The sequence below is a fragment of the Lactuca saligna genome, chromosome 1 (assembly GCF_052625555.1).
Source record: "Lactuca saligna cultivar CGN05327 chromosome 1, ASM5262555v1, whole genome shotgun sequence".
Lineage (NCBI taxonomy): Eukaryota > Viridiplantae > Streptophyta > Magnoliopsida > Asterales > Asteraceae > Lactuca > Lactuca saligna.
The window spans coordinates 30,981,412-31,001,095 of record NC_136417.1 but is presented as its reverse complement, the minus strand read 5'-3'; the positions used below and the strand labels follow the sequence as shown (position 1 = coordinate 31,001,095).

The window sequence follows — 19,684 nt, the reverse complement described above, 5'->3', positions numbered from 1 at the left end:
GACCTGGAAATGAAGCGGATTTTAATCTTATACCTACCAAACCCGTGCAAAATTAATGGGTTTTGATCATATTTTATGATTTTCTTACTTGTTAACTACTCGTACCCGTTAACCCTTTTTTCTAAAGGGGTCGAATATGGATCATTATTGATCCGATCCGTTTATGATCCACCTCATCTAAAATTTTGAAATATAAATTTATTATTTATAAGTTATAATACATTTATCAATCTTCACATACAAGAGTCGAGGAGTTAGACTGTTAGACATTCCACCTCAACTTCTTAGCTCAGTTCCTAATCCAAATGGCCGATTGCTATCGACTCCCAATATAATCGACGCTGTAATCTTTGAAATTAACTTTGAAATCAATATTCCACAATCCACAATCATGTTTATTTTCTAACATTCTAATATAATCAATTCTAGAATATTTGAAATCGACTCCAATTGTGTGTTATGGATTGAAATCGACTCCAATAAACTATAGTTATAATTGAAGTTTATTTTGTAATGAATATTGTTTGGTTTTAGTGATCATGTTATATGTGTTTTAATGTATAATTATAGCCTAAACTTAATATTGTAAATGAATCAAGTAAAAAGGTTGAAATCTGTTGATCCAGTGGATAAGGGTATTGATTTAATCATTCAAAACCTTGCGGGTTACGAGTCAGGTTTGGATCATCATTTGAAAATTGCGTAATGGGTTTGGATCAAGGCCGATCCGCTTCAAACTCGCACCATTTCCAGGTCTAGTGGCCTCTACTTGATATTATTGAATTCTTAAGGATAAAGTGGATCCCAAAATAATAAGTACAACCCAATTCGTCAAACGTTTTGTTGTTTACTTAGTGATAATGAATATGGTTTAAATCTAGATTAACACAGTTATAGTACGACACACAATAGATATGTAAGGCTTCTTCATTTATGGCTTGAGGTGAATATTTGGTACATAATTGTTTCCATAGTCGATTTGTTATCATGAAGGTTATGGATATGTGTTTATATACAATGCAATCTAGGATCAGATCATAATTAGTCATCACGTCCCAGTGTTAGATATGGATCATTCATTAGGTCTTAGCGCTAGATCTAGATTTGGTTTAAGGGTGTAATGATCGCTAGTGAATTCGTGTCTTAAATCCTAGTCACAATCATAGAAGAAGATCGTTAGAACAGCCCCAGAGCATGTGTCATGAGAGCAAGCTCTTGCAATCAAGTCAAATCAGTATGGAATAAGAAGATGGATTATCCTGGTTGGAAAGAACCATCTTGGTCTAAAGAGGGTGTATGTGTGAGTGAGAGAAAGAATAAAGTATAGATATAGAGATCCCTCCATATGGTGAAGGGAGGGCTTTATTTAGAAGGCAGAACAATGAGGAGACTATGAAGTGTTGCCCAACTCACCTATTGTTGTTTTGCTCGGTTACTGTTGCTCTCCTCTACTAGTGTTGCTCTATTCGGAAAATGTTGTCTTGTTCAATCAGTGATGTTCATCGTAGCAAGTTCAACCGCCTTGGTTAGGTCATATTAATAGACCAACAACATCAAAATCTTAGAGGGTGTTTGGGTGTTCATCTAAAAACAATTTATTAACTTGTTGACTTCTTGAAAAGTTAGAAAGTTAAAAAAAAAAATGTTTGGTTACTTAGTAAGGACTTTTAAAACTCCTTTTTGTTTAGTCTTTGAAAAAGAGTTTTCAAGAAGTAACAAATTGTGACTTTTTAAAATGACTTATAATTTACTAGGATAAAAAACAAACAAAAGACAATTTTCAACCAAACACTTTTTAACCTATTAACTTTTGCTACTAAAAAACTAATCCAAACCTTATTTAAAAACTCATTTTCCCACATTCATAAGTCAATGAGTCCTTTTTGGCAAAAGTCATTTTCTACTTCAAAATGAAATATCAAACATCCCCTTCATGACCTAACCAAGTTGATTGAACTTGTCAAGTCTAATCACCTTGGTGTTAGATCCATTAGTTAGACCTTGGTGTTAGGTCCATTAACATGACCTAACTAAGGTGATTGAACTTGCTAAGCTGACTGCCAAGCAAAGCGGCACTAGCCGAGAGACATAACGTTTGGCTAAGTTGGACAACACTTTATGGTCTTCTCTTTGTTCCTTCATTAGCTATAAATAAAGACTTCCCTCCGCCTTGTAGAAGGATCTCTAATCTCCAAACTTTAGCCCTTTCTCTGCTTCACACATACATCCTCTCTAGACAAAGATGGTTCTCTATGGTCAGGAGAAACAATCTCCTTGTTCCGTACCGATCTGACTTGATTGCTAGAACCTGTTCCTGGGGTACATGCTCTAGGGCAATTCTAACGATCTTATTTTTTTGTGATTGTGACTAGGATTCAAGAGGGAAACTTACTAGTGATCATTACACCACAAAACAAATCAAGATCTAGCACCAAGTCCTGATGATTGATCTTCTAAGCTGAGATCTAACACCAGAACCTGATGGCTAATCCTGATCTAAAGCCAGCACCAAGTGGCAGATGGCCAGATCCTAGATTGCGTCAATCTAAAAAGATGGTTAACAATAAGTGTAAATTACCATGCTAGTCCATGGACTTTTGCTAATTTTACATATTCAACGGTAATTTAAAGAGTTTGTTTTTTGCATCCAACTTCCAAAATCTATTATTTTTTTAGCATGAGATGCATTGCTATGATCGTAGGAATACAACAAACGAAGCTGTAGTAGTAGTAATGGCATTTTGGTCATTTCAAGTTTCAACCATAAATATATCCACAGTTTAGTTAGGTTTTGACCACATAATTAGCACAAACGATGACTGATTAAACAGGTAAAATTAAACATTACATGGTATGTATCAACATAGAAATACGACAACAATCTCCCAATCAGGAGATATTTAAAAAAAGAAAAAAAAAAAAAAAAAATGAAATCAAAGCCTCCTAAAAAACTCAAAAACAATATCTGCAAAGGCACGTGTAAAGGCCAGCGAGATTTAAAAAAGAAAGGTCAACAGCAGTAGTGACTCATCCATCTCTCACTGATAATACATGAGTTGTTGGGCGGCTGCAATGCTCTGAAAACCACCGTCATATATGGCCTGACTTGCTCCGGCAGCACCACCCATTCCTATTCCCATCCCCATTTGTTTAAAAGGATGCTGCCCCATCATAGGCGGACCATGCACCCCTCCCACACCCAATCCCATCTTACTCATCGCCAGCTGTCGCTCATACGCCAACAAATCAACCGCCGATAGCATCGGTGCAGGTGCCGGTTCCGGCAACGGATTTGAACTCGTCCCCGGAGGTGTCGGCTTGCTTCCCCATGAGCACTACAAATATATAATATTTGAGTATTAAATATTATTTTTTTAAAATAAAAATAAAAATAAAAGAAATACACATACCTTAATTTGTTTACCATATAAAACGGATTGTGTGTTACCCATTTGAATAGCGAGAGCAGCCTCCCCATGATTACTGTATCTCACAAAACCAAATCCTTTATCGCGTTGCAGTCTCACTTCCTCAATCACACCCGCACCAATCGAATGGAAATGCCGGTGAAGCTCAAGCTGAGTCACCTGTAATAATTTTAATTTTAATTTCAATTTCTTTTGTTACTTCTTTTATTCTCGTTTTGTCTCAATAATAATATAATAAAATAACTAATTTTACTTCGGGGGCAAGGTTGCCAACAAAAACAGTTGTGTACTGTGGGTTATTCTCGGGTGCTTCACTGTTACCAAGCTCTTTACCATCTTCTGCAAAAATAAGAAAATATTACTATTTATTAATTATTAATTATTATATATTTATATATATGTAATATTAATACCTGAAGTTCCATTAGTTAACTCGACTACACTTTTGGAGGAATCTGAAGCTTGTTTATCATCACTAGTACCAGCACCTTTTGTGGCCCAGTTGCAGCGTATTTGCCTACTCCCAAGCCACTTACCTGAAAAGTTACATTTTTTTGTTTTTTGATAAATGATAATTATTTTTAATCATGGAAGGAATTAATGTTTTTCATCAGTCTTACCGGTTAAGTCATTTATAGCACTTTGAGCATCCTAAACAGAAATCAACAAACTCAGTTCATAACTTCTTCAATACAAAACTCAAATTTGAAAACTTGGGATATACAAAAATTGAAAAACTAACCTGTTGATCACGAAACGAAACAAAGCCAAAACCTCGTGAACGACCTGTTTTCTGGTCCCACATTACCCTTGCATCCCTAGAATCAACACACACACACACAACAAGTGTATCAGTGTGTGTGCAAGAGAGAGAGAGAGAGAGAGAGAGATGTGCTTACGAGCAACTAGCATAGGCAGAAAAGCAAGCAAACAGCATAGCATCTGTAACTTCAGGGCTAAGATCACCTACGAATATATTGTAGTGACCTAAAAAAAAAGTAGGAATGTTATTGTATTAATTGAGTGTTTTAATAACAGTAAATAGTTAGAGGTGAAAATAAGTAAAACCTGAGGTATCCTCCCTCTGGCCACTGGCATATGCCCAATTGACTTTAATAGGCTGACCAAATCTGTGAATGAAATTGATAAGAGTTAGATTTTTGAGGTGAAAAACAGAAATTATGAAACACTTACAAATGCCTTCCATTTAAGGATACTATAGCAAGTGCAGCTGATCTACGGTCAAAGTAGTGGATGAATCCATAAGATGACTGGGTGATAAAAAAGAACAAGAGATGTTATTATCTGTGTAGCTAATTATATAAAACTTAAAAAAGAATAAACGTTGATCCAATTTACCTTGTCTTTTCTTATGAGTTTGCAGCCTTCAACAGGACCAGTGCTTGCGAAAACCTCTTGAAGAAGTGGTTCAGTAACTTGTGTATGAATGTTACCCACATACCTGCATTCAAGAAATAATTTTAGCTAAAGAATCTTCAAGTGATGAATAAGGTAATAACAAATTAACAATACAACCATTGTGTACTTCTGGTGTACACTATAATGAGAGTATTACAAGGCTTTCATGCTGTTTATAGGAAAAGAAGAAAAATAAAGTACACAATTGTTTGTAAACAACTCACACACTGCGACATGTATTTGGATCAAACCCAGGAGGCAGATTTCCGCTTGGAATTGGCTCAATCTGCAAAATGAAAAAAGTGAAAGAAAAAAAAAGGTAATGATAGAAAAAGCTAAGATTTATATTAAAAAAAAAAATCCCAGTAGCTAGAAGTAGAGAAAATCTTTTCCAGGAAATTTTAACTTGTCTTTTCCATGAACCAAAATTCAAGGAGCATGTGATTTGTTTTGTAATAACAATCCTTGGATTATCTTTGGTATAGAATAGGAGCAGCAAAGTTCATTTCAACAGCATTAAAGGTGTTACTTATTTTAGCATAGACTAGGAGGAGTAAAGTTCATTTCAACAATGATATCTAGTGGAGCAAGCAAGAAGATTTACCACTTATACCAAAGATGGAAAAACAAATGAGACAGTTAAAACACACTAACAGCAACTATAACAATTCCACTTTAAACAAGATGCATCATTGATGGCATGTGAAGCTTGTGGAAAAAGTGAATTACATCATAGTACACCCATGATGTTTACGTAATACATCATTCAACTGCTAACAAAATGGGAATATGACTGGATATACATGGACCGATCTTTGTAGTAGGTAAAGTGTCATAGCCTAGCTGAATAGAACACCAATGTAGCTTGTAATTCACATCTGACACCCTCAATATAACAAACAATTCAAATTTTGTCATTTTCAAAAAGTTATAAGAGATTGATAACATGGTCGGAAAAATTCGATTGAGACAAAAAAACGATTTGAAAATGTTACATTTCATAAAAAAACATGCAAGTAATCCGAATTCCCTAGAAATTAACGGGGCTAACAAAAATTTCCATACCCGCGATCATCAAATTGATAATCAATAAACGAAATCAGAACCCTAAACTCACAACTGACGACATTTACACACAAAAACATAGCATTTGTATCTGTGAAGACACATTATAGAGTCGGAAAAATGTGCGTGCGAACCTGGGGAGGAGCTAAGAGGCCGGGATGATAAAGAGATTGTTGTTGAAGGAGAGCGTGCTGCATCAATGCTTGTTGCTGTTGTTGCTTCAGCCTCTGATGTTGCATTCTTATTCTCGAGAATTTAATCTGCTCCCCTTTGGAATCGATAAAATTGTGTAAAATTTGGGAGTTAGGGTTTCAATATAGTGAGTGGGAGAGAAAGAACAATGGAAGGCCCTCCAATAAATAAAACGGGAAGTACAAAAAAGTCAAAAGTCAACACTAGAAAAATGATCGTATTTTTTTATTTCGTGAAGTAAAACATTATCTTATCCTCCGTGTTACCATAAAACTATTTAGAAAAAAAAATTACATTGTTTTTTTTTTTTTTGGGTATTAAACCTGAATTTGATTTTTTTAGGAAAAAACTCTTTTAGGTGCTGTTTATTTCGTAGATTGTTTACGAAGGAATTGCAATTCGAATTGAAAATGGAATCTATCAAGAATTTGAATCCAATTTCATATCTCATTGGTTGGCAATAAATAGAATTAGAATTAATTATAGATTATGTTTGGTTAGTAGAAAATGAAAATTAAATCCATATAAAATGATAGAATTATCATTTGTGTGTGTTTTGTTGAATTTTACTTTATTTTCTAACTTATATATAAAGATACATTATATAAATTATAAAAATAGTAAATCTCGGTAGTGGCAGCGACAACGACAGTGGTGGCGATAGCGACGGCGGTGGTAGTGGTGTCGAAGGTGGTAGTGGTTGTGGGTGATGGTAGTAATGGTGGTAGCGGTGGTAGCAGTGGTGGTAGTGATGGCGACGGCGACGGTAATGGATATGCCTATGGCGGTGGTGATAGTTGTAGGTGGTGGTGACAATGGCGATTTGTGGTCGGTAGCAATAGTGGTCGGTGTTGGTTTTCTGATAAGTAAAATGAGTATTTTTGTAATCTACTACTTTTATTGATGAGAATGAATGTTTTTCATCTAACCTTGAAATGAATCAACTCTCCTCCTTATGGTAGAAAAATTGTTTCATTTAGGAATTTTTTTCTCTCCTCTAAGTCCAACCAAACGCATAAATTCGAAGGAATTAGAATTCATTTCCATCGAATTTCATTCATTTTCTGCCAACCAAATGTTCCTTTACATTTTTTCTATTGTTCCTGATTTAGCCCTTACAATTTTTTTTTACTTAACCATTCAATTTTCATTTTTTTGTCGATTTATCACATACCATACATACAAATAAACACATAATGGGCCCCGCCTGACATCGGACCACGTCCGGCATCGGGCCCCGCTCAGTAAATAGATTGGGCCCCGCCCAACATACATATAACATATATCAAGTAAACAGATACACAAGCAATAATCACACAGATACATATCATACAAAAATAATCATCGGGTCCTACTCGATAAGCATATAAGCACATAACACACGCAAGAGTGCAGACAGCTAGCATGCAAACATAGCATAAACATGGGTCGGCATTATTGCCTTTGACCTCAGTGAGAAAACTTACCTCATGATGTTAAATTAAACGGATAATCCCTGGTTGCTGATCCAACAAATCCCCGAGCTATAACACCCAATTAACATTTGGATTCCAAACTAAATCCAATAATCCATACATGGGGCAAAATGACCAATTTACCCCTAACCTAGTTTGAACCAAGACTAAGGTCCCAAACTCATAAACAAAAAGGCCCAAAACCAAATGATCAACCGGGGTCCACTTATGGCCTAATTTTCCAAATTGGGACCAAACCGTATATGGAACTTACCCTAAGGCCCAATAATTTTCTCTAGTCCAAACTCTTAGCCTAATGCTTGATTTCAAATGACCTACTAGGGTCCAAAGTAATGACCCAACCGAAGCCCAAAAACTGTGAAGCTCAATAAACTGAGTACGTGGGGCGTAATCAGTTGTACACTAAGTGTAGTCATTGCTTGGCATGTACACTGCACGTATAGACTTGTACGCCCAACTTACTCATCCATTAAGCTCTTAATACTTAAGTCCAAAGGTCCAAACCACGAATCTAAGTCCCAAAAAGTGTCTAGAACCATAAAGTCACTGACTTGGTGACTTTGTATGCCCCAAGAGGTCCCAACATCGAAATTTAGCATTCTACTTCCATTAAATGAACTCAAACTTATGCATGGGGGATTCTAAGCCCTAAAGGTGCCAACTTTATGAATCTAGGACCATAGAAACACCAAGATTGGCAATTATAATCTCCTGGATTGGTATCAGATCACAAGATCTCATCAGTGGGACCAAAAGGAGTCCAAAACCTAAACAAGAAAGATATAAGCTTATAAAGAACAAGATCAAAGAGTTATACCTTAACCAAGCTAGAAATGGAGAAAATACTTCATATCTACAAGCTCTTCCTTGATCCACCACCTTGCACCAATCTTCTCCTTCTTGAAAATGGATAAAAATACACTAAAATGGACACTATAAGCTTAAAATGCAAGAGAGGGGATTAGTGTTTCAAATATAGGGCTAGGAGGACAGAGGAGGTTGAGAAATAAGGGTTTCATGGTTCATAATGATGTCTATATAATGTCCAACCCCAAGAATTAGGGTTTCTAAATGACCCTCGTACATACACGTACGCCCAGCGTACATGTATGGATGCTCGACTAACCCCTCGCATGAGTACGCTAAGTGTATCATGTGGTACGCCCCACGTACTCTGTAACATCCCAAAATCTATAACCAAAAATTTCATTTTTAATTAAGTAATTATAAAACCAATAGTCTGAAAAACATCCATAGTATCTTCCCATATCAAAACACATATGTCAATAATCAAAACATGTCATAATAAAACAACATCAGAGTATAAATCCCAAAGATCTCATGTGCGGAAAACATAGTGTGATGCGTTGTGATCATGTTGGCTCCTTTCCTTTCGAATAAGAAGTACCTGAAACCAAACCATAAGCAAGAAGCTTAGTGAGTTCCCCCATCATACCACATACCATACAATAAACGTACTGTCTAGCATATTCGGATGCTAGCTTACCCATGCGGTCTCTTTCAACCGGTAACCGTTTAGCAAATCAGGGTGTTGGCCTACCCCTTCAGTCACTTTCAACCAGTAACCGCCTAGCATATCAGGCTGTTAGCCTACCCCTTCGGTCTCTTTCAACTAGTAACCGCCTAGCATTTCAGGGTGATGACCTACCCCTTCGGTATCTTTCAATTGGTAACTGCCTTGCATAGTTGGGTGGTTGCGTACCCCTTCGATCTCTTTCAACCGGTTATAGGGTCTATTTCACCCCTATCTCTACCACATAATATCCTAGCATATAATCACATAAATCACATACCGTCTAGCATATCTGGGTGTTGGCCTACCCCTTCGGTCTCTTTTAACCGATTATTGGGTCTGCTTCTGTAGCACCTGGTTCCTGGTATGTAAATCTTATTTGAGTATTTTCCATATTTAGCCTTGGACTCGGCGAGTCATAGGTCCGACTCGCCGAGTAGAAACGGGACCCGGGACACGTTTAAGTTGGTGACTCGGGGAGTCCATATCCTGGACTCGGCGAGTCACTGCTGTTGGATGAAACCCTAAGTTTCATGAGTTTGCACCCTATTTAAGCCCACATTTCCGCCCCAAGCCAGCCCCCCTTCACCTCAGAAGCTCTCCTTACATTCTAGCTCTTGTTCTTGTGAGTTTGAGGCATTTTAGTGTGTGTTCTTAAAGATTTTGAGAAGGAAGTGGAGTAGATCAAGAGGAAGGGAAGGAAGCCAAGCATCTTAGTGTTCTCTCAGTGATTTCTTTGAGGTAAAACTTGTTTTCCCCCTGTTTCTATGCTTGTTACTCCATTAAAGTCTTTCTTGAGACCTTCCCCAAGCTTATATGTGCATTATAATTCGTAATAAGTTGTTTGGCCTCTAGATCTAGGCATGGTTGAGCTCCAGGAGCTCAGATCTACTGCCTTTATGGACCCATGTTGCATGAAGACCTTAGATCTACTCTTTTGGTGCATTTTGAACCCTAAAACCCTCATGGATGAATATTTACACGTAAAGTTGGAAACTTTACGTGTTATTCATGCTATAGGAACCCAGATCTATGAATGGCATGGACTGGATTCGAGCAAAATCGCGTACATGGATCTTGCATGAAGCTGACTCGGCGAGTCGCTCATCTGACTCGGCGAGTCTAGTCGTGAGTCTTCGAGTTGTCCCCTTTTTCGTTGTGCCGAGTTGTGTAGTGAGTCCAGGGTGGACTCGATGAGTTGGAAGCCAAAACTCACCCATAAGGGAACTCGGCGAGTCGATGCCCAGACTCGGCGAGTTCAAGGCAATCTTCTGAGAATCAAGAACAGACTCGGCGAGTTGTTCATATAACTCGGCGAGTCACAGCGTTAATTGTTCATCGAATGAAGATGAACTCGGTGAGTTGTTCTTACAACTCGGCGAGTAGGATGAAGAACTTGGACATCAGTTTAGAAGGAGAACTCGAGTCAACGCCCAACTCGACGAGTAGAGGCGGGTTGCAGAACAATTGTTTGGATAAGGACTCGGCGAGTTGGAGAGATAACCCGGTGAGTCAGGGCGACTGAAAGTTGACTCTGGCTTTGACTTTTAACTTGATCAAGGGTATAATGGTCAATTTACCCAAGGGTCGGTTAGCGGTGTTTGATTGAGTGTTTTGTGGGAATTATAGCCAGAGGAGTTCCGGAGCAGCAACAGCAGCACACAGTCAATTCCCACACAGACCAACAACTACTTCGAGGTGAGTTTTCCTTCCAGTAGGAACGGGTCTACGGCACCAAGGCCGACCTGTGTAGACGAGATGTTAGCACTAGAGTGTGGGCCGAGCCCGTATCTCTTGGGTTAGTTGATTATGATATATGTGTCAGTATGATAGAGTTGTTTATACTTGTTGTCTGTGTGATACCTGTATGTTATGGGTTAGCGGTTGAGTATGGGCAAGGCCCGTATCTCTCCGAGGGTGGAGTGTGGGCTAGGCCCGTATCTCCTAGGTAGTAGAATGTGGGCGAGGCCCGTATCTCCCGGCTAGCGAAGTGTGGGCATGGTCCGTATCTTCATGAGTGAAGGCGAGGCCCGTAACTCCTAGCTGAATGTTGTATGTTATATGCTTGCATGGTATGAGGTATTATGGGGGAGCTCACTAAGCTTCGTGCTTACGGTTTTCAATTTTGGTTTCAGGTACCCCTTCAGCTAAGGGAAAAGAGCCGGCACGGTAACAACACATCACACATACGCTTTTGTTTTTCCGCACTATGGATTTTCTGGGATGTACTCTGAATTCTTATTGTTATGTCACCGGTTTTCAGACATGGATTATTATCATGAATGTTTTGTAATGATGTTTTATGTTTTAACCTAAATTAAAAATGAAAATTTTAACCGGTAATTTTGGGGTGTTACAGCTTCACCCCCTTCTACTACCACATAATAACATAACATACAAGTACCTAAATTTCAATAGATAGTGGCGTACCAGACAGTTATCGCAAAGACAATCATCTCTACTGTAAACAAGTACGAGTGGGTTGGCATTGGTGCCTTTAACGAACTTATACCGGGAAGGTAACTCACATCGGATACTAGAAAGTAGCTGAAAATCATCGGCTCCGAATATCAACCCAACTTAAGCTCCTACACATAAAATATTTCCTTTAAGTACCCCTTTCATACTCATAACCCATTATGGGTCAACTTTGGTCAAATTCAAAGTCAACACCCAAGTAAAAGTCAACATTCCGAGTTGACTCAACTCACCGCATTACTCTTCAACTCGCCGAGTAAAAGTCAACACCCAAGTAAAAGTCAACTTAATCATGATATAACGATCCAACTCGTCGAGTTTCTTATACAATAGTCGAGTTCCTCTTTTTCCAACAGAGTCGGGACACTTCCAGAACAACTCGTCGAGTTCTTCAGTCTGTCAACCTTCTTAATGCATTAAGTCCCTATTCTTCAAATCAAGGCCCTATCTTATGGATCCAAGCTGGAAATACGTCTAGAAGGGTAAAGTTTCCAACTTTACCCATTAAGGACCTCTCCCAACACATAAAAATCAAACCCTAACCCAAAAGGGCTTAGATCCAACACCAAAAGCCATCAAAACTTCAAGATTTCAAGTGTTACATATATGACCTCATGGTATGCTTGGCGTACAAGCCACAAAGATAGACCATGGGGCCTCTAACTTGATGAGTTGGTATGTATTCACTTTTATATGGCCATGGAAGTCCCATTCAACCTTTGGGGCCTCCAACTCATCAAGTTTCTATATAAAAGTGAATAATTATAATTTAAATATATACCAAGAACCAAACATTACATACTCGCTTTGCAGCTTGTACGCCAAGCATACCATGTGGTACGACCCGTGTACTCATAAGGACCAAATTGAGATTAGTTAAATATACAAGGGCCAAAAAGAATATACCATGATTTCAAGTGTTACATATACGACCCTCATTGTCAGATCCAGAGGTTAGACGGTTCTAGACGGCATAATACCCCTCTGAAGACGATTTCTAATACCTTTCATCGATTTTAGGAGATCTAAAGCTGCAAATCATCTCACACATTTAGTTTGTGTAGGTTCTATCAGTAAATGTTTCTTTTATCTAGTTTTAGTTTGTTTTTGGTCATGCCTGACTAAACCCTAGTTTTCAGTTCTGCATAGACTAATACTTTTCATGTGATTAGTTTTCAGATCATATTTTCTTTTTATGTTTCTATCTAGATTTTTCAGTTTTGAACTTAATGAATGTTATGTATTAAATTCTTATTAGTCTGATCATCTAGCTAGGATTTTATCATTTCAATTAATCAGTTAATAAAATTTGTAATTGTTCTTGTCAACTAGTAATAAGTAACAAGTAACAGATTGGTTCCGTGTTTGGATTTAACTCTGATATAAACTGTAAATCATATTTTACGCTTTTAGGCTTGTGGGAAGCATTGGATATTGCTAGAAATTTTACACATATCATAAAGTTGACCTCAATAGGGATTTGGTCCTAAAAATCTCCCTATGCACAACCATATAATCACAGGGATTTGGTCCTAACAATCTTTTTATCCATCTTCATCCTCTTCTCATCCTCAACCATACAATAATAGGGATTTGGTCAAAAAAAAACCTTTTTATCCATCCTCAACCTCCGTAAACACCCTTTTCACTTCCTCACGTTCAAAACGTTCAACTATTGAAAATTTTAATTGGATTTGTATTAGATCTTATCATTATTATTTTTTCAGCTATTGAAAACTTTAATTGGATTTGTATTAGATCTTATCATTATTATTTTTTGTCAACAAAGTAATGCTATGGAGTTAGACGAAAGCCTTCATATTCAATGGGATGTTTTTCAATTATTAAACAAAATAAAATTGAGCATTATTCAAATCTTAGGCTAACAACCTCATGATATTCAACTTAGTCAAATGGTACATAATCATTTGTTTTAATTTTTCAGAAATTGTTCAATTCATTGAATCTTGCTTTTTGTTAAGACAAAAAATGTATCACTATGTGGTCTTCCACAAAATTTAAAATACTTCCTTTTCTATTAAAGATTGTTTGTAAATCTGTAATGAAGTAGAAATAAGTGAAAGTGAAAATAATCATGTAGTAAAAAGTTTATGATCATAAAAATATTTATGGCTACATTAAATTTTCTTATTTTTGTTAAGACAAAAAATGTATCACTATGTGGTCTTCCACAAAATTTAAAATACTTCCTTTTCTATTAAAGATTGTTTGTAAATCTGTAATGAAGTAGAAATAAGTGAAAGTGAAAATAATCATGTAGTAAAAAGTTTATGATCATAAAAATATTTATGGCTACATTAAATTTTCTTATTTTTGTTAAGACAAAAAATGTATCACTATGTGGTCTTCCACAAAATTTAAAATACTTCCTTTTCTATTAAAGATTGTTTGTAAATCTGTAATGAAGTAGAAATAAGTGAAAGTGAAAATAATCATGTAGTAAAAAGTTTATGATCATAAAAATATTTATGGCTACATTAAATTTTCTTGTTGGCGGAAATGATGTTTTCCTTCCAAAACTAGGATCCGTAATGGATGACTATAAATTGAGGTCAAACTCAAACTTATGTTCGTTCTTGGAAGCTCCGGCGGCTTGTGGCGGATTGTGTAATTGGTAGGGCGATCTTACGGCGGCTCTTTCCTTTCTCTTCGCCAAAAACTTATGGAGTGACGCTCTTCTAGCAATCGGCAAATCCAAACCGTTGGCTTGAAATTGCACGTGAATCGGTTGATTTGATCCGTGCACATCAGAAGAATGATTTGAAGTTGAGGTCAATTCAACTCCGGTGTCGACTTTACCGTTCGACGGAGGAAAACTTTCGGCTGCTAACATCACATCTCTCGCTCTATCTGCCGGCATATCATCGAACACGATCACTTGTCCATTGTAAAATATGGTCATTTGTGCAGTTTTCGATTCCGATTTACTGGAGACAATTTTGTTTGTGGAATCTTCTAGTGTAGTGAAGTAATCTAAGGTATCATTCCGAGGAAGAAGATTCATTGAATTATCGGCTTGTGCTTGTGCAGTATTTTGACCTTGCTTTTCCATATTGCTTAACAAATCAACAGTCGTCATCGCTGCCGGAGATTTCTCTGTCAAAAATTAGGGAAAACTTTCGATCAATTTCACAAATTCGATATCGAAATAAAAAGAAGAAAAGAGAGTAATAGAGGATTAAGATGTGTACCTGTATCATCAAATTTCGGATTGATTCCACGATGAAGATCTTTGAGGCTGCCTCTCTCTTTGAGAAACACGCTCAATTGGTTGCAAGTCTGTGTAAAACTGGTCTTCTTCATCGGAGGCTTGGTGGCGGCGGTGGTGGTTGTGTATTGTTTAGCCGGTGACATGGTTAAGATTGAAAAGAAAAGTAGGGTTTTGGTTTTTATATAAGAAACGAGGGTACAGATAAATGGTGCTCCGAAGACAACTGTCGAGAAATTTTTTAGCGGTGTTTTGTAGCACGTGTTAATCGAGTTTCAAAAACGAAAAGTATTGTTGGTGAAAAACTGACAATGGACTTGTTCAAATAGAGTGGGCCCAACCAGCAAGTGGCACTAATTGCTTCTTTTCTTTTTCTTTTTTTAAGTTTAAAGTAATTTATAAATATTTAATATTTAATGTTTTAATTAAAGTGATGATCGGCTATGATTACAACAAATATTAATAGGAATATGACTTGTTAAGATAATTAATTTTTTGGATTGTATACATATAGGTAACTATTTTTTGTTCGTATACATCTAGGTAATAAACTTTTTGGAACTGTTCACATATGACTATTATTACTTGACGTAGCATGTTACATCCAGCTAGAACATGTCATAATGGTTATACGTGAACACTTTCATCAAGTTTGTTACCTAAACGTGTACATGAATGGTCTCTATGGTTTGGGGGTATTTGTGCTTTTGGTCCTTAACTTATTTTTTTAACTTCAATGGTCCCTACTGTTTATTTGTGTTGTACGCTTAGTCCCTATTTTACCTAAACAGATTATTGTGCCATTATTAATTAATTTATTTTAATTATTTTTCTTATTCATGTTTTTTGTTTTTATATGTTTAAAAAAATTAATAGACCCCACATATCTTTATCTCCTTACCGTAAACCTGAAACCACATTTGAGAAATTTAATTTGGGTCCCATCGGTCACCAACCCATCTCATATCCTCTTCAACCTCTATTTTCTTTCAATCTTTAGTGCATGAAAATCTTCATCATCCTTTTTTTTTTGTCATTCAACTATGGTGAACAAACAACATAACCTACCGTTTTTTCACTTTATTGGGTTGTAGTGTTGGTTCGCTGGAGTTGAACGACCGAAAAAGAATAGATGGTGAAGACTTCAATGCAATTAAAGATGGAAAAGAAATAGAATTTGAGGATGATGAAAGATAGGATGGTAAGAAGATACATATATGTGGGGTTTATTAAATTTTTTTAAACATATAAAAAAACACATAAATAAGAAAATTAATTAGAAAAATTAAATTAATAAGGACACACTAGTCTTTTTAGGTAAGATAGGGACCAAATGCAACAAAACTAAATAATAGGGACCATCCGAATTAAAAAAAAAAAAAAAAAAGTTAGGGACCAAACGCATAAATTCCCCCAAACCACCGGGACCATTCGTGTAATTTACTCTTACTTTTGGTTTTGTTCTTTTGTACACATCTAGGTAACGAACTTGTTGAAAGTGTTCACATGTAACCATTATGATCTACTGTAGCTGTATTTAACTTGCTACAGCAGGTTATAATAATCATATGTGAACAGTTTCAAAAAGTTTGTTACCTAGATGTGTACAAAAAAAAGATAGTTACCTACGTATGAACAAACCGAACAATTACTTACCTTAATTAGTCTTATTCCCAATATTAATACAAAGAACACAAATTTAGGGTTTTAATACAAATCTTTTTCAACATCATGATCACTCAATTTCATATACTTTCCTTTTACCAACAATGTTGCAAAGAAATAAATAAAAGTATATACATGTTTATTTATTATTATTATTATTATTATTATTATTATTATTATTATTGTATTTAGCCCAACCTTGCAAATAAATAAATAAAAGTATATACATGTTTATTTATTTATTTTATTTTTTTGTATTTAGCCCAACCTTAAAAGGGTTCAATGCAAGAAATATACCTTCACCTATACTGACGTCGCATCACTCAAAACTAGTTTTAATATGAATTTGTAGTTCTTACCCTCCCACTTTTATTAAATTTTAAATATGTTTCTTTTTACCATTTCAATCTCTATACTATATTTTATGTTATTATTTTTGTAACGACCAAAATTTCGAAACAATTAAAACTTTTCAAAAACAACCCATTTTAATAACGTTGTTACAAAAAGGTTTTCAATACATTATTTAACAGAGTATTTCCCAGGTCCATTTCATAAAACACCAACGCGAGGAACGGTACGATCACGCCTTTGCCTTGCCACAGACTCCTGAGAACCTGAAAACATAAAACCACAACTGTAAGCCCGAAAGCTTAGTGAGATACCCCCAAAATACCAACCACATATACGCCCTTCCAGGCCACAACCTTCCGGTCCAAACATATCGCCTTCCGGCCCATTGCGTAATGCCTTCCGGCCCATAACATAATGTCTTCCGGCCCATAACATATCGCCTTCCGGCCCGCAACGTAAAAGCATATATATATATATATATATATATATATATATATATATATATATATATATATATATATATATATATATATATCATGACCGAACATAGAACAACCGTGCATACCAGGTTACACTCCAGACCAGATGACCATACACATAACATGTAATCATATAGCAGTTCACAGTTAGCAAATCGATCAACAGATCACATAACATATCATTACCCTAACCAAGATATCAGCCTAGCCGATCACTAGCATAACATCACCCTACGACTCAGCCAACAAAATAATTATGCACATACGCCTTTCCAGGCCATGACCTTCCGGTCCACATCGCATCGCCTTCCGGCCCGCAACATGTAATGCCTTCCAGCCCATATCCCGCAATATCATACAATAGACAATTACCCGGATTTCCATCCGATAAAAGGGGTCGGCCTTGGTGCCTTAAACCCTATAGATATAGTGAGGATAACTCACCTTGAAACTGCCGACTGAACAGATAACCCGAACTGCTCCGATCCCTGATACGATCTCCACCACTGGACAGCCACCAATGCACTGAACTCAAAACCATAACCAACAATTACCAAAATACCCCTGGAAACCACTGGTCAACCCTTGGTCAAAGACTGGGTCAAAGTCAACCCCTGACTGACCCTACTCGCCGAGTCAACCCTATGACTCGCCGAGTTCCCAACTCAAAACTTCACTCAATCTGCGACCTAACTCGCCGAGTCACCCCGAGACTCGCCGAGTCCAACAACTCTGAGTCCATTCGCACATAACTCACCGAGTCATCCCTTGACTCGCCGATTCTTCGACTCAACCAGAAGATATTGGGACTCTTCGACAAGACTCGCCGAGTCCAAGAACAGACTCGCCGAGTCTAAGGCTATCTTCAACCTACTCGCCGAGTTATTCATCCAACTCGTCGAGTTCCAAACCATCTTCATCCAACTCGCCGAGTTGTTCTTCCAACTCGTCGAGTCTCAGCTCGTCTTCAAGCAACTCGTCGAGTCCACCCAAATCTCAATAATCACTCGACCCATAAGGGTTAGAAAACTTTGAACCGTCGGACCCCCGATCCGAATCCCACTTTATCCAATCCGGGAAAACTGAGAGACCCATTCTCAATATCAGAGCAACTCCCACGAGTTCTCCCCTTGCAACCGCATACGCATGCTGAACTAGTCCTAACACCCTCAGGTTGGGAAAACCTGATACACTGATAATATCCTCAAACATCCCCCGGATAAGCCACTAATACATACCCCATACCCTGATCAAAATCACACTGAGAGTTCAAGACTCTCTCCCTGCATCCTTTCCGAGCCTCTTGGCTCTACACCTGCAGAATTCCCTTCGCAACCTCAACAGGCATCCAAACCGGATAAGCTCCTATTCCACTGCCGTAAACATGCTGCTCAAACCATACTCGAAGTACTCGATTCATAACTCTGTTCTGCTATTTTTACTTCCGTGAACTTGCACTCCCTCTCAGAGTTACACCTCACTCTCTCTTCCTTTACCAAGGAAACCACTCGACCACATTGTCACTCCGACAAGTGCCACGGTGCCCGCCTAACGCTACACCACCCTCTCATAGCGTATCCGCTATCCATCCAACACACATATTATGACTCTCATCGCAGGGGACCCTCAAGCCCATGCACTATCTCAACTTACCAAGATCACTACCCGGGGCCAGACCTTTTAATGCAAACACACTGCGACATACCCAATCCATATCCTCAAACAGATCCAACAATACCTGCAGAGTCTTCAGTATGACTGGACCGTCTTACCAGGCCTTCAGCCCATTCTGGACCGCTCAACTATCATTCATCATTCCAGGCTATCACCCCCGGAAATCCTCCCATGCATACCGTTCCATCCCTCCAGGGGGGGTTTCCGAACTCTAATTCCATCATGCATACTCGGTCCCGGCCTGTTCCCAGGCCTCCACAATCAAATGCCCTAGGTTTGTATCCTGCCCCGCACGCTCGAAACTTGCTCTTATCAGACTATACTCTGGGCTGGCGAAACACTGCTGAATCCCAACAGCTAAGCACCCTCAAGTACTCATCGATCTCCTGGAGAATTCTCCAATTCTCCCCCACTTATAGCACTGATTAACAACCACCGATCGTCATCACCGACCTTCCAGAACAACCCTGCACAAAGAGAACACTTACACGCGGACTGCTTCCCACAAGCATAAACAACCTTAACGAGATCTCATATCCACACTGATTAACCCGCTCGAAAGAAACTCAAACTGTATCTAACCACTCCTCGGAAAGCCGATGCTACCCGACCTTCAACCCCATGTTGCATCTCCACTAATAACCCTCACGAATGATAACCAACGAAAGCACAAACACCAAACTATAACCATG

At 37.8% G+C, this 19,684-nt stretch overlaps 2 protein-coding genes across 3 annotated transcripts; both read right to left on the bottom strand.

The window, feature by feature from the left end:
- Positions 1-2,803: 2,803 nt before the first annotated feature.
- LOC145031063 (oligouridylate-binding protein 1B-like) lies at positions 2,804-6,260 on the bottom strand. Of its 2 annotated transcripts, none has more exons than XM_078979537.1 (12): positions 6,047-6,260; positions 5,072-5,133; positions 4,788-4,890; positions 4,623-4,699; positions 4,497-4,558; positions 4,328-4,415; positions 4,171-4,246; positions 4,049-4,079; positions 3,842-3,964; positions 3,682-3,767; positions 3,411-3,587; positions 2,804-3,335 (listed from the first exon to the last, which is right to left on the bottom strand). In XM_078979537.1, the coding sequence occupies exons 1-12, from the start codon at positions 6,149-6,151 to the stop codon at positions 3,039-3,041; spliced, it is 1,287 nt and encodes a 428-aa protein (XP_078835663.1). In that variant the 5' UTR covers positions 6,152-6,260; the 3' UTR covers positions 2,804-3,038. The 2 variants fall into 2 exon arrangements, with proteins under 2 accessions (XP_078835663.1, XP_078835671.1); XM_078979545.1 differs by having other exon boundaries at positions 3,682-3,764.
- A 7,789-nt stretch (positions 6,261-14,049) lies between these two features.
- On the bottom strand, positions 14,050-14,996 carry LOC145031059 (protein TIFY 10A-like). Its single transcript, XM_078979523.1, has 2 exons — positions 14,804-14,996; positions 14,050-14,708 (listed from the first exon to the last, which is right to left on the bottom strand). Exons 1-2 carry the CDS (start codon positions 14,964-14,966, stop codon positions 14,152-14,154), a joined length of 720 nt encoding a protein of 239 aa, XP_078835649.1. The 5' UTR covers positions 14,967-14,996; the 3' UTR covers positions 14,050-14,151.
- Between the last annotated feature and the right edge of the window lie 4,688 nt (positions 14,997-19,684).